At 44.7% G+C, this 14,663-nt stretch overlaps 1 protein-coding gene across 1 annotated transcript; it reads left to right on the top strand.

Annotated features, from left to right (window-relative positions):
* Nucleotides 1-1,771: 1,771 nt before the first annotated feature.
* Nucleotides 1,772-13,353, top strand: RABIF (RAB interacting factor). Its single transcript, XM_044267624.1, has 2 exons — nt 1,772-2,071; nt 10,757-13,353. Exons 1-2 carry the CDS (start codon nt 1,772-1,774, stop codon nt 11,000-11,002), a joined length of 546 nt encoding a protein of 181 aa, XP_044123559.1. The 3' UTR covers nt 11,003-13,353.
* Nucleotides 13,354-14,663: the final 1,310 nt, after the last annotated feature.

Here is a 14,663-nt window from a genome sequence, read left to right as displayed (position 1 = left end):
GTGTACAGAGGTACCCCTAATTTAGGGGTGGTTCTTGTTTTTCTAGCTCTCTTAGATGGCAGCCAGCCACTTAGTTATCCTGTCTCAAAGATCTATCATTTATCTTGTGTCACCCCTATTACAATACAGACATCCAGCTCATTTCTAGATTACATGATTTTATCTTTTAAAGTTCCAAATACATTCCTATATATGTATTCCCTCTGCTACTGCATAGTTCAGGCCTATATCTCTTGCCCAGACTCCTGGAATAACAGCCTCCTGATAGTTTTACCTATACTCTTCCAGTCTAGAACCCCTCCATTTTGTCATCAGTGATCTTCCTAAAGTACAACTAGGATCATTACAATACCTAACATACAGCAAATTTTCAGAGAATATCAAAGTTATTCCTAGCCCAAAATCTTATTGATTCGCATTGCCCATATTACAAAGATCAAATTCCTGGGGCGCCTGGGTGGCTCAGTGGGTTAAGGCCTCTGCCTTTGGCTCAGGTCATGATCCTCAGGGTCCTGGGATCGAGCCTGCATTGGGCTCTCTGCTCAGCAGGGAGCCTGTTTCCCCATCTCTCTCTGCCTGCTTGTGATCTGTCAAAAAATAAAAATCTTTAAAAAAAAAAAAAGTTCAAATTCCTTCACGTGACTTTAGACCCATGGTGCTCTGGGCCTGCTCTCCCATTCTGATCTTACTTCCCTCTACTATTTCTCTCTTCCCATAGGTATAGGTAGTTCAGTGAACTACTAACCGTTCTTAAATTTGTTTTCAACTGTTCAGGTATTCTGCTGTTCTTCTATCTGAAATAATCTTTTCAAAAAAAAAAAAAAAACACCCTAGTCACATTCAGATGCTTTATTCAAATGTCACCTAGGAAAAGCCTTTCTGACTCTCCAGGTGAGGATTATTCCCTAATCCTGGCTTCCATTTACTTTGTTCATGGTAGTCTTTATCACATGTCATTGGTTTGGAGTATGACTTCCTGTTTAGACTATGTTCTCAAATATAGGGTCCCTATTACCATTGTATTGTCAGGGTGTAATTATATTACAGAACGACTCACTAAATGTTGAATTACTGAAGGACAAAGAGGAAGAAGAAAAACATGCAGATGGTGGTGGTAGGTGGTAGATTAGATATTACCTAATCAATAGCTTAGTTCCTTCATATTCTCCTTCCCTTGACATTTCAGGATATCCATGGCCTAATGCACTAAAACGGGCAAGCTAGAGATCTAATCAAATGGAACAGGAAAGTATAGTGTAATGACCAAGAGCAGTGGCTTTTTCTGATGTTTACCTTTCTCAGTTGTGCACTGGTAGTAATTAGTGACAACCCCACAAGGAAATTGTAATTCAATAGATTGGTTTCTAAAGCGTATCAACACGGTGTTTTGCCACATAGTAAACAGTATGATCAGAACAGAGACCAGCAATTAAAGCTTCGAGGCATCTTTTTCCAACACCAAAAAGGTACATGTCCCTCTAAATAGTCTCTTACTGAATGAACTAATGTGGATAAGACTTGCTGATGTGTAGTGTGAGCGGGATTCCCTTCACATCGCCTCCAGAAACGTCCCCATTCGTTCCTAGAACTAAATTTAATTCAGTAAACAAAAATTTGGTCAACTTTAGTGAGTTACCTACCCGGGTTTTACTCAATAATAAGGGAAGGCCGGTGACGAGGTGAGTATGAAGAGAGGATTTGTCACGTCCCAGGAAGTAGGTGACCCTGTCACAAAGCCAGCGGACACCTCACCACTCAGGTTAAGCGATGAATGGGGCGCTTGCGCAGTAGAATCCCGAGCGAGGGAAGCGGACGCCTGCGCAGAGCGGGAGTGGCCGCACGCTCCCCGCCCCGTCTCGGAAAGCCGCGCCAGCGCAGTTCCGAAAGATCCCGCAGAGACAGCGCCTGCGCGGCCGTGGCTGAGGGAGCCGTGGCGGTAGCGGCGATGGAACCAGCCGAGCCGCTGAACGACTTAGTGTCAGCAGAGGGCCGAAACCGGAAGGCGGTGCTGTGCCAACGCTGTGGCTCCCGGGTGCTGCAGCCAGGAACCGCTCTCTTCTCCCGCCGACAGGTAGGGAGGCAGGTTGGAGGCCGCTCACACCCGCACGTCTTCACAGGGGCCGCGGCGGCTGGAGTCCCGGTCCCCGCGCGCGTTTCCGGAGACCGCGCCCCTAGTCGCGGCCCGGCTCCGCCCGAGGCTGTCCGCGCCGGAGTTGCGGCAGGAGCGCAGCCCCGGGCCGGTCTCCCGGGACGTCCGACCCCGGGCCCCAGCCCGGCGCTAGGTATGGACGCTGCTGCTCCGCGTGCGGTGCGGTGCGGAGCGGTGCGGGGCTGAGCCGAGCCCGCCGGCTTCCGAGGGCCCGGCGCGCCGGGACACACGCTGCGAAGCGGCCCGATGGCGCCCGGTGTACCGGCACTCCCGGCCCGCATCGCGCCGCACCGCCGCTCTTCCTGACGTCGGGCGGCCTCTCCGCTCAGGGGGAGCTCCCGAAACAACTTCAGTGTGGGGAATGTCACAGATGCCTCCCGTGACCTACACGCTTTACCGGGGTACTGGGTGGAACGCAAGAGTTTCCCACACGAATCCTGTTTCAGGTGGGATGGACACCTCAAGTCAGTTTTGAAGGAAAATTTAATTTCTGTTTTAATCTTTTCTTCAAGTTACCAATTGTAATCTGTTCATACTGCCATCACCCCCCAAAGGGGAACCCTGAAAACAGTTTTTGTATTTTGGTAAATTTTTATTGAGGTGTAGCATACCCAGAGGAAAGTGCAAAGTATAATCTCATTCCAGCTACGTGCATACCCTGTCACTCAGAATTGTCCCTAAAAATATGCTCTGCCCTCATGACCTAATGCACTGGGAGTTAGGTATCAACATAAGAATGGGGGGGGGGCCCCACACTCAGTCTATAACTGGGTGATACTGGCAGCTAGTACCGAGAAACCAGAAATGCTGCCAAGCATCCCGCAAAGCCTAAGACACCAACCTCCCTCCACCTGGCCCCACAACAAAGAATTCTCCATCCCAGAATGTCATTAGTACCAAGATTGAGAAACCATTTCCTAAAGACTACAAAGCTCATTCACATGTGTAATCCCAGCTGAGTTTACGAAATCGTTACCAACAATCGTGGTCGTTTGTACCACTAGCCTGTGAGGTCCTGTATCTTACCCACCTGAGTATCTCCTACACTTAAGACTGGGCACATAGGGGCACTTGGGTGGCTCAGTGGGTTAAACCTCTGCCTTCCGATCAGTCATAATCTCAGGGTCCTGGGACTGAGCCCCACATCAGGCACTCTGCTCAGCCGGGAGCCTCCTTCCCCCTCTTTCTCTGTCTGCCTCTCTGCCTACTTGTGATTTCTCTCTCTGTCAAATAAATAAATAAAATCTTCAAAGAAAAAAAAAAGAAACACTGGGCACATAAGATAATAGTAGATAATTGGATTTAAATAAATTAGTGAACAAAAGCTATTAGCCCAGTGTAAATAATGAGTTGGCAGGGAGAGAATGGATTAGTATTCCACTGTTGGTGCAGCATGTGTTCTTTGTAAGTCCTATTACTTTTGGGTTTGTTTTAAGATTTTATCTATTTTTTTAATATTTTATTTACTGTTTTATTTTACTTATTTATTTGGTGCAACCTGCGTTCTTTGTAAGCCCTATAACTGTTTAAGATTTTATTTATTTTGGGCACCTGAGTGGCTCAGTGTGTTAAGCCTCTGCCTTCTGCTCAGGGTCCTGGGATGGAGGCCCGCATTGGGCTCTCTGCTCAGTGGGGAGCCTGCCCCCCCCACTGTCTCTCTGACTACTTGTGATCTTTCTCTGTCAAATAAATAAATAAAATCTTTTTTTTTTAATCTTTTTTTTAAAGATTTTATTAATTTATTTGGAGGGCAGAAAGCAAGCACAAGCAGGGGGAGCAGGAGGCAGAGGGAGAAGCAGGCACCCTGCTGAACAAGGAGCCCGCTGTGGGGCTCGATCCAGGACCCTAGGACCACAACCCGAGCTGAAGGCAGCCACTTAACCAACTGAGGCACCCAGGTGCCCCTATAACTCGTTCGGTTTTACATATAAAATGTTCATATCCTTGAATTTGGTACTTCTTGAAATCTTATCTAAAGTTGATGACAGAGGAAATTATAATGAAGCCGAACAGAGATGGAGGGAACAGCAGTGTGATGTTTCGCTGTTGTTAGAGGAAGTATGGTATGTTTGAAGAACTAAAACTTGGCCAGAACACAGGATGTAATAAACTGGCAAGAAATGAGGCCAGATGGAGTTGAGGGGATTGGAATAGAGGAGGTGAGGGAGCTCTGGGGAGGACTCATCCCCTTGCGGGGTAGGAGCCCATCAGTGAGGGTAGGATGTGGAATCAAAAAGTTTCCTTTTTGGAAACTAAGCCAGGTGCCAGTTAGCTGTGGATACTACAGGGTGATGAGGCCACCTCAGATGACCGTGACGGGTCACCAGATGGCAGAAACCTTAAAAAGGAGCAAAGGTGGATGTGAGGATGTAGGAGTAATAATTTGGAAGCAAGAAGAGCACTGGTTCCCATTCCCCATCCAGAAGTAGGAGTGTCAGAGAACGGGCAGCACCCAGGAGTCAGTGGCGCTGTCCTCGGCCAAGAGCCTTATTTCTTTGAAGACAAAGAGAAAAGGGAAACACTCACCAAAGTTTGAGAATGTAGGAAAGAGTGATGGTGTTATAAGAGAAGAGGGTGATTTCCCTTGTTCCATTTTTTGGGGCGGGAGATTCATGGCAGGAGTGGGCAGTGGAAGATTAACTCAGAGAGAGGAGGTACAGAGCGGTGTCTGGTGAAGAATATGAGAGCAGAGGACCTGAGAGCGCACCAAAGAGCACTTTCTTCTGAGGCAAAACACGTCCTTAATCCACGACCCAGCCAGTACACTGTGGGACCTGTATCCTGGGGAAATGAAAACCTATGTTCACACAAAAACCTGTACATGGAACATCTATTGCTCCTTTATTCATAATATCCCCCAACTGGAAACAGCCCAGGTGTCCTTCAACAGGGGAATGACTAAAGAGACTGGTCAGCCATCCGCTGGAGTGAACTACAGTGGAGTGACCTAGTACGCCTACAACTTGGACGCATCTCCAGGGAATTCTGCTGAGTGAAAAAAGGCAGTCCCCAAATATTACATACTATATGATTCCATTTCTGTGCCGCTTTTGAGTTTTAGAAATGGAGAGCAGGCGAGTGATTGCCGGGGTTAGGAACGGGGGGCTGGGGCTTTGGTAAGTCTGGTTAAAAAGGTGACAAGAAGGATCCTCCTGCTGGTGTCTTGACTGTGGTGGCGGAGACACGAACTTACCCAAGGTAAAATCGACAGAACTCTATATACACACATTTCGCACAGAAAGGAGTCCAAGTAAACTGGGGACATCTGAATGAAAGCAGCGGAGTGTATCCATATTGATGTCCTGGTTGTGATTTTATACTCTGGTTTTGCAAAATATCATCAGGGGAAACTGTATTACCAAAAAGAGGGTACATGGAATTTCTGTATTGTTTCTTAAATAGAAATAGTATATATGTCTTTGTATTATTTCTTCACTACATGTGAACCTATAATTACCTTAATAAAACTTTAAAACTAATTAAACGCTTTAAAAATCAGGACATTATGCTAAGTGAAATAAGCTAGTCACAAAAAGAACTACTGTATGACCCCACTCTTACGAGGTACCAAGGGTAGTCAGATTCACAGAGACAGAAAGCACAGCTGTGGTTGCCATGGACTGGAAAATGGGAAGTTGGTGTTTAATGGGTACCAAGTGCCAGTTCGGGAAGATGGAAAAATTCTAGAGATGGATGGGGGGGATGGTTACAATAACAACATATATGATATGTAATGCCACTAAACCACACACTAAAACATGACTTAAACAGTAAGTTTTAGGGGCTCCTGGATGGTTCAGTTGGTTGAGCTCTGAGCGTCTGACTCTTGATTTTGGTTCAGGTCATGATCTCAAGGTCCTGGGAAACCCCATCCCCAACCCCCTTCAGCCTCCACGCTCAACAGGGAGCCTGCTTGAGGATTCTCTTTGTCCCTCTTCCCCCTTTTCCTGCTCACGCTAGTTCTCTCTTTCTCTCTGAAATAAATACAGTCTTTTTTAAAATTGCTAAGTTTTATGGTATATATATATATATATATATATATATATATATAGTTGATCACAAAAAATTAGGAATTAGAATGGAACATGCATCTCAACTATGTTAGGCAATATTCTGGTTCTCTGTTGCTACGTAACAAAACCACCCAAGACTGGTGACTTAAATTATTAACATTTATTTTGCTTTACAGTTTGGGGAGTTGACTGAGCCTAGCTAGACGGTTCTCATTTGGGGTCTTTCATGTGCTGTCAGAAGGGTCATCTGAAACGCTCCCTCCCTCACGTTCTGCCTGTGGCCTGGGAAGACTCACACACCTAAGCACTGGGACAGGTTCCAGGGGCCTCTCTCCCCATGGGGTCCTCGGAAGCTGCAGTTCTTACATAGAAGCTGAAGGCTCCCAGAGCAAGTGTTCCCACAGAAACCGCCAAAAGCAGCCTGGCCTTTTCTAAGCTAGCCTGTCACCTCCCTCGCACTTGACTTACCGGAACTGGCACAGCGGGCTGCCCAGGCTCAGGGAGAGAGGCATGGACTCCGCCTCCTGGTGGAAGGATTGTCAAAGAATTTGTGCACGTTTTAAAACCACCACAAATGCAGAAGGGAGAAAATTTCAAAAAAGTTACCAGAAGTTTACTCTGTATTGTAACAGTTTTTATTTTCATCTATATTGTATGTAGCATGCTTGCCAAGTTTTCTACCATGAGAATGGATTTTTACAAAGAGAAAGAAAGTATTTTTAAAAGGGTACTTACTGGGGCGCCTGGGTGGCTCACTGGGTTAAGCCGCTGCCTTCGGCTCAGTCATGATCTCAGGGTCTTGGGATCAAGTCCCGCATTGGGCTCTCTGCTCAGCAGGGAGCCTGCTTCCCTCTCTCTCTCTCTCTCTCTGCCTGCCTCTCTGTCTACTTGTGATCTCTCTCTGCCAAATAAGTAAATAAAAATCTTTAAAAAAAATTTTTTTAATAAATAAATAAATAAATAAATAAAAGGGTACTTACCGGGGTACCTGGGTGTACCTGGGTGGTACCTGGGTGGTACCTGGGTGGCTCAGTGGGTTAAGCCTCTGCCTTCGGCTCAAGTCATGATCCCAGGGTCCAGGGATCAAGCCCCGCAATGGGCTCTCTGCTCAGTAGGGAGCCTGCTTCCCTTCCTCTCTCTCTGCCTGCCTCTCTGCCTACTTGTGATCTCTGTCTGCCAAATAAATAAAATCTTAAAAACTAATGAAATGGAAGGGTACTTAAACAGGTTTTTTCCCCTTTTCAAAGATTTGCCTGCTGCTCCCCCTGCTTGTGCTCTCTCCCCCTGCTTGTGCTCTTCTCTCTCTTTTTTTTTTAATTTTTTTTAAGATTTTATTTTTATTTATTTGGCAGATAGAGATCACAGTTAGGCAGAGAGGCAGGCGGGGTGGGGGAAGCAGGCTCCCCGCTAAGCAGGGAGCCCAATGCAGGGCTCAATCCCAGGACCCTGGGATCATGACCTGAGCTGAAGGCAGAGGCTTTAATCCACTGAGCCACCCAGGTGCCCTTCTCTCTCTCTTTTAAAAAGGATTTTATTTATTTGGGAGATAGAGCACACGAGCAGAGAGAAGGGCAGAAGGAGAGAGACAAGCAGACTGATCAGGGAGCCTGAGGTGGGACTCAATCCCAGAATCCTGGGATCATCACCTGAGCCAAAGGTAGACTCTTAACTGACTGAGCTGTCCAGGCTCCCCTGTTAGCAGTTCTTGAAAAAGCAAAAGGAGTTCTGCTGACACTCTTACTTCCTGAGGTGGGATGTTCTACATCTCTTTGAAGAGGTGGTCCAGGATTATGGTACTGGCTAGGGTTTTGAGCAGCTAACCCACCTGGTCAGGGAGGGAACTGGCGACTTTGGCCCCCAACCAGCTGAGTTAGCAGCCTCAAATTATATAGTAATATCTTGATTTCCACCCCAGTGGTCTGTCTAGAAGGCCTAATTGTATTCCAAATGTTAGATCCCAGAACTTGACCCTGCAGTAGCCCTGGGCTCTGCAGAGAATGGGTTGGGATCCACACAGATACGTGTACAACGTACACATAAATAAGTCTAGTCTTGTGGATCTGACTTACAGGATTTAAATAAAAATGGGAATGTTGAGAAAGAAAGGGAACAGGACCCAGTCTGACCCCTTGAATGAATGATTAATAGTATTTCCTTTAAAATCTCTACTCAAAAGAGGGGAGCCTGTGTGGCTCAATCATTAAGCATCTGCCTTTGGCTCATGGTCATGATCCCAGGGTCCTGGGTTCAAACCCCACATCAGGCTCCCTGCGGGAAGCCTGCTTCTCCCTCTCTCATTCCCCCTGCTTCTCTATTCCCTCTCTCACTGTGTCTGTCTCTGTCAAATAAATAAAATCTTTTTTAAGAAAATTTTTTTAAAAATCACTACTTGGGGGTACCTGGGCGGCTTAGTGGGTTAAAACCTCTGCCTTCAGCTCAGGTCATGGTCCCAGGGTTCTGGGATCGAGCCCCACATTGGGCTCTCTGCTTGGCAGGGAACCTGCTTCCTCTTCCCTCTCTGCTTGCCTCTCTGCCTACTTGTGATCTTTGTCTGTCAAATAAATAAATAAAATCTTAAAAAAAAAAATAAAAAATTTAAAAATCACTACTCAAAAGGGACTGCAGAGGTGTTTGGGATTATAAAAAAAATAAACAAAAGACAGTGGGAGGGAAGCTGGTGCTCCTTTGTTAGACACTTTTTTTAAACTAACGTTTAAACAGTCTTTGATTTTTCTCCCCTTCAAGTTTCACTCGCCTTCTGTTTAGTTAAGATGTTGCTTTCACACCTACACTATAGGCCAGAAATACTTGTAGGGAAGTTTAGGCCCACAGAGACATAGAGCTAGGATTGGAACCCAGGTTTCCCGGTCCCTGAATTTTTATTCCTCTTCGCTTCTGCCTGTTCCCATTTTCACTTAGGGTAAAACAAAGCATTAGGGACTCATTTAAACATTAGATGAGGTGAAAAGGGCGACTGGAATGACAATATAAGAGGAGGAGGGACTGTCCTCTTTTGTGACATCTTCAAATGCTGTATCAGGTGACACACCTCTAGGGTAGTGCACAGATACCTGTGCTCATAAGCCAAGTGCTTGGAAGATGGGGAGTAGAAATGTTCTGGATCCGTGCTCCCTCCTCCTTTCAGTGCTCCCTCCTCCCCATTAGGGACAGCCACTGGCCAGAATCTGGTCCAGACTTCAGAGGTGCAAACTCCAGGGTATTGAATACAGACCAGGAGCTCTGTGGCTCCCTAACTATAGCATTCGGAAGAGGCTTGTTCATCTGTCCCAAAGCATTTGCCTCTTTTGGACTAATGTAAGTGCAGTTTGTTGTTGTTGTTGTTTAATTTAAAAAAATGTTTTTTGCTTTTATTCTGCTTGCTAATGTCAGACTAGCTCACTGAGGCCATCCTGTTAGAGTTTGGGGATGCAGTAGAAGTGTACCCTGGGGTGGAAAATGAGTGCACTGGCAGCAGCCATAATGATGAGGGGCAGAGGGGTAACAAGCTTTGCTGGCATTGTGTCTTCGTGTACGCTGGGGCAGCTAAAGGTGTAATAAATTAACCATAGGGAAAAAATTAAAGGGTGTGTATGTGCGTGAAGCTTTGTCCTAATGATCAGGAAGGCATGTTGATTAATGGGTTCAAAGATCCTTGGGATGATATTCCAAACTCTAGAGCTAGATTTTCCTTTTTAGTGTTCTTTTTGTAAGATAAATCCAGCATGTACATAACACTATTAGAATATAGCAAAGCCAGATATCCTGTATTTATTCTTTTGATAAATATTTGAGTTCCTGCTCTGTATCCATTATTATTCTGGGCACCGGGGTTATAATAGTGAACGGGAAAGGTGAGCTCCTTGCTTTCCTGGGGCCTACATTCTAGTGGAGGGAGACCCATGGTCAATAGCTAAGCTAATAAATTAGTAATTTCAGAGAATGATATGCAATAAAGAGGTAGTAGCATAAGGAAGCTTTTGGAGGTGACAAATAGAGTTGTCATCTTGCTGGTAATGGTTTATTAGTATTTGCATGGGCCAAAATGAATCAAATTATACACTTCAAGTATGTGCCATGTATGTTTCAATTATACCTCAGGAAAGGTATTTTCAAAAATAAAATACAGTGGGCAGTATGGGAAGCTACCTGAGATTGTTTGGTCAGAGAAGGCCGCCTTGAAGAGGTTGCATTTGAGCTGAATATCATGGAGCCAGCCTTGCCAAGATCGGAGGGCAGAGCACACTCACCCATTCTGCAGAAGGCAAGGCAAGGCAAGAAGGCCAGTGTGGCTGAAGCAGAATGACCTAGATGGAGGTTAAGAACAGGCAGGGCCTTACAGACCATGTTTAGGACAGCAGTAAAGCCACATGACAGCAGCACATTACCTCTTTCATGTGTCTTAAGAAATCCAGGCATGGACTAGAGGCAACAGAAGAGCCACCCAACATCTTGGTCCATAACTTAGTGATTGGGCTGCTCGTTTCGTTTTCATTCCAAGAAACTGCCAGGGAGCATGTGAAGTATCAGCAGAATGGGGTGATGATGGGCCTGGGCCAGTCAGCTTGCGAATTCCTTGTGTTCTCTTCCACTGCAGCTTTTCCTTCCCTCCATGAGAAAGAAGCCCGCTCTGGCTGACGGCAGCAATCCTGATGGCGATCTCCTCCAGGAGCACTGGCTGGTTGATGACATGTTCATCTTTGAGAACGTGGGCTTCACCAAGGACGTGGGCAACATCAAGTTCCTGGTGTGCGCGGACTGTGAAATCGGACCAATTGGCTGGCATTGCCTGGATGACAAGAACAGTTTCTATGTGGCCTTGGAACGGGTTTCCCATGAGTAACTGAGGGGAGGGGGACGCAGCTCCAGCCGCGACTATAAAAGCTACTCCCCTCGAGAACTGGCATGTAAGCTGGTGTACTTGCTCTGGTGCCGCCTTCTCTGTACTGATGTAAATGATGAGTATCGACGTGTCCGGCTGAACATGCATAGGGCTGACCCCGCTTCCTTAAAGCCTCAAGTGCATGCCTCCTACGTAGCTCACTTTACAGCCCAACATCCCCTGATCTCCCTTTTCCCCCAATTGCAGGACACTGGAACATGTCCACAAATCTCTCATCCCTGTGGCATCCCGCCTGGGCTCCCTGACCCTGGGCTCCCTTGTTTCTTGCTCTGTAAGAGCAACTTCCAGCCTTTCAGTCAAGATGACACCTGACAGCTGATGCTCGTGCTAATAGTTGAAATGCCACCTTTTTGTCTCATTCAAGAAAGCATACAAGTGTCTGAGAGTGACTTTGTTGTATGACTAATTTTATCTGCAATAATTTATTCTTTTTAAAAGCGTAGCATTTACAGACTTCGGAATTTAAGCTACTACTAAGAAACACATTACTTTGGACACACCTGTAATACCATGTTCGAGAGCCGAGCCTCTAGGTGGATAGTGATTTTATATTGTGAAAATGAATATATCCCCCTTTCCCTTCAAATCTTGCCGTGATTTCTCTTTACATTATAGCCTGTAAGTTGAGAATCAGATTTTCAACCCTATCTGGCAGCCAACCCAAGGAAAATTCAGCCCTGGCTTCGAAACAGAGTGGAGGATGCAGGATATAGGAGGGACAGACTCTTGCCACATTGTATGTGACTTTGCAGGTTTGTCTTATCTGTGCGGGTAACTCTTCCTTTGTTCTTAGGAAAGACTTCTCTGATGGATAGAGTCATCACTTACTGAACCTACCAGGCATGCTCATCGCGGTTTTGGTTCACTTGGAATCCTTGTACCAACCCAGAACACAGACTTTCTGTCAAAATGCCACTATCTCTATAGCTGTGGGGACTGCTCTAACAGTTCGAGGTTAGCAGACTGATTCACCCTTCAGTATGATCGTCGTCACTTGTTCTGTCATTTCTCTTCTGAAATAACTCAACATCTTAGGAATTTCTGTGACCCGGTCTCAGGTGTCCTCGCATAAGCCCTACGTCTCAGATTGAGGAGACCCTAGAATTGAAATAAGGACTAAACAGAAACCTTACAATCTACAGCCCCTCCTTCTATATCTGTTCTCTGCTTGCTTCTGCCTTCTTTCTCCCGAGAACTTTTCTAAGGGCTCCCCAACTAAAAAGTGTGGGCCTTGGACACGGTTTTGCCTTTCTTGGGCACGGTTTTGCCTTTCTAGATACTCTAGAAAGGTGGCTTCCTTCCCCAGTCATAGCCTCAGTGAGCTCTAGTTGAGAATGAGAGAACTGTTCTCTAGACAGTCAAATGTCCGTGATTTTTGCAGAAAAACAACTGTGAGAATATCCACTCAGGTCAGAAGGAACAAAACCAAGTACATGCCTCTAGGGGCACATGGCCCCTTCAATCACAAGCCAAAACCTAAGCAAAGCTTTTTTTTTTCTTAGATTAGATTTTTGACTTCTCTTTCCTTTTTAAATCACAGAAATAGCACATGCTCACTGAAGATAAACACAAAAATGGGTATAAACATTTTTTAATCCCTCATTTCCACCATCCAGAGATTGCTTCTGGTAGTGTGGTGAAACTCCGGTTCTCTAAATGTTTTTCTAAATGTATATATAAACATGTATGATTTTTAAAAATAAATACAGTATCATATTGTGCTCTTTTACAACTTGCTTTTTCCATTTGACAAAATAATGACTTCCCATGTTAACAGATAACCATCCATGAATACCCTTGTTTTTAGCATTCCATTATATTCCTTTCTTATCATTTATTTAAACAATCTACTATTAGATTGTCTCCAGTTTCTTATAAACAATGTGATGTCATGTGTGACTTTATAGTTAAATCTGTATACACATTCGTAATTATTTCCTACATTATTAGAAGTAAAATATGCACGTTTTCATGGATTGACACATATTCTTCAGAAACAGCTGTGCAAACCCACCCTCCTCCAGCAGCATAGACAAGCACCCATTTCTCTGAAACCTTCCTAACACTGGGTATTTATTATCGTTAAAAGAATATTTTGCCACTTTAATAGAAAAAGTATCTCCTTGTTTTAATTTGCATTTATTTTATGTTTAATGAAATTTTTATATATTTTCTGGTCATTTGTATTTTTTTCTAGAGAATTGCCAAATATTGTTGCCCGAAGAGCCAAAAATATCAAGTTGTTATTCTGCCTTTACAGTTTAATTGGAAATAAAGGCATTTAAACAGTAGAAATTAGATTCCTGTATGTCCTTGGGAAAAATACGCAATTTGAAAAAGCAGAGGAAAGCGGAAACCTGAACCTTAGGGTTTTTCTTGAGGTCTGTCAACTAATTAATTAATCGTTTAGTATCCCTGTAAAATGAGGATGTCACCTCTTTGTTCCCCTTATGCATAATAGGCCCTCATTGGCTCTCAGGAAAAGACTCATGAAATCGTTAACTGCTTTGTCACAGATAGAAGTGACCCGTGAGTATAGAAACCCGCTGCTAGGAGTACAGAAACCAGCAGCTCCTGTTAGGGAGAGCAATTGATTTTTCCAAGGCCTAATTGTTTCTGCAAAACTCTTTTAACACAGAGTCAAAGACAGACAGGGGTGTAATGACATTTTCCATGTCATTACTGTGCCATGTGTGAAGCTACTCAGGTAACTTCTAAGTGTAACCTTGGTTCCTGATCATGGTAGATGGGTAATTTTGGATGACCATCCCACTGAGGGCAACTAGAAAGGCTGGACAAAGTATTTTAAAAATCCAGAGGCATCAGAGAGCTGACCTGTGTTTGAAGAATTACTGGACCAGGACCACTGAAAACATAGTGGCCCTGAGAACCGGACTCAGTACTACAGGCCACTCTTACGTTGGGGGCATTTGCAATGTGGAGAGGGGCAGGTCAGAGGCTGGTGGGTGACTGTGACAGCCTTCCAGAAGTAGGGGCCTGGGACTGTCAGGGGGTGGTAGACTTGGTAAATGTTTCTCACATTGGGTCGAGGCTTTGAGTCCTTTGCACCCCACGAATAGGGGTGAGCCAGAAGTAGGAAATAGAAAGGCTCACTCAGGAGATTGCATCTAGGCTTCCAATGATACCAGTCCTTGAAATCAGATTAAGTTGATCCCAAAGTAGTGATTTCCCCAAACCGTTGGCATAAGCAGACAAAAACTCTCTGGAGAAAAAAATGTCATCACTCTAAACTTACTTGTTTCTACAGTAATTTTGCTAATACAATATCCTGAATACAATAAAATGGAACCAAGCATATGAGACAAGATATTAAGAAAACCAGTGAAACAGGAGACCGTGGAAAGAGGCCCACAGGAGCCACAGATGGTGGAGCTATCAAATACAGACTATGAAATAACTGCTTACTCTGTTCAAGGAGATAAACAAATTTAGGGAATTTGAACAGATACCTGGACATGTGGAAAAAATACAAATTCTAGAATTTCAAAAAATCCAATAACCAAAATAATTCAGTGGAAGTTGGTTTTGTTTTTTAAGATTTTTATTTAAGAGAGAGAGAGAGCAAGAGTGAGAAGGAGCA

Source organism: Neovison vison, chromosome 10, assembly GCF_020171115.1.
Source record: "Neovison vison isolate M4711 chromosome 10, ASM_NN_V1, whole genome shotgun sequence".
Lineage (NCBI taxonomy): Eukaryota > Metazoa > Chordata > Mammalia > Carnivora > Mustelidae > Neogale > Neogale vison.
This window is presented reverse-complemented; position numbering and strand designations above follow the sequence as displayed.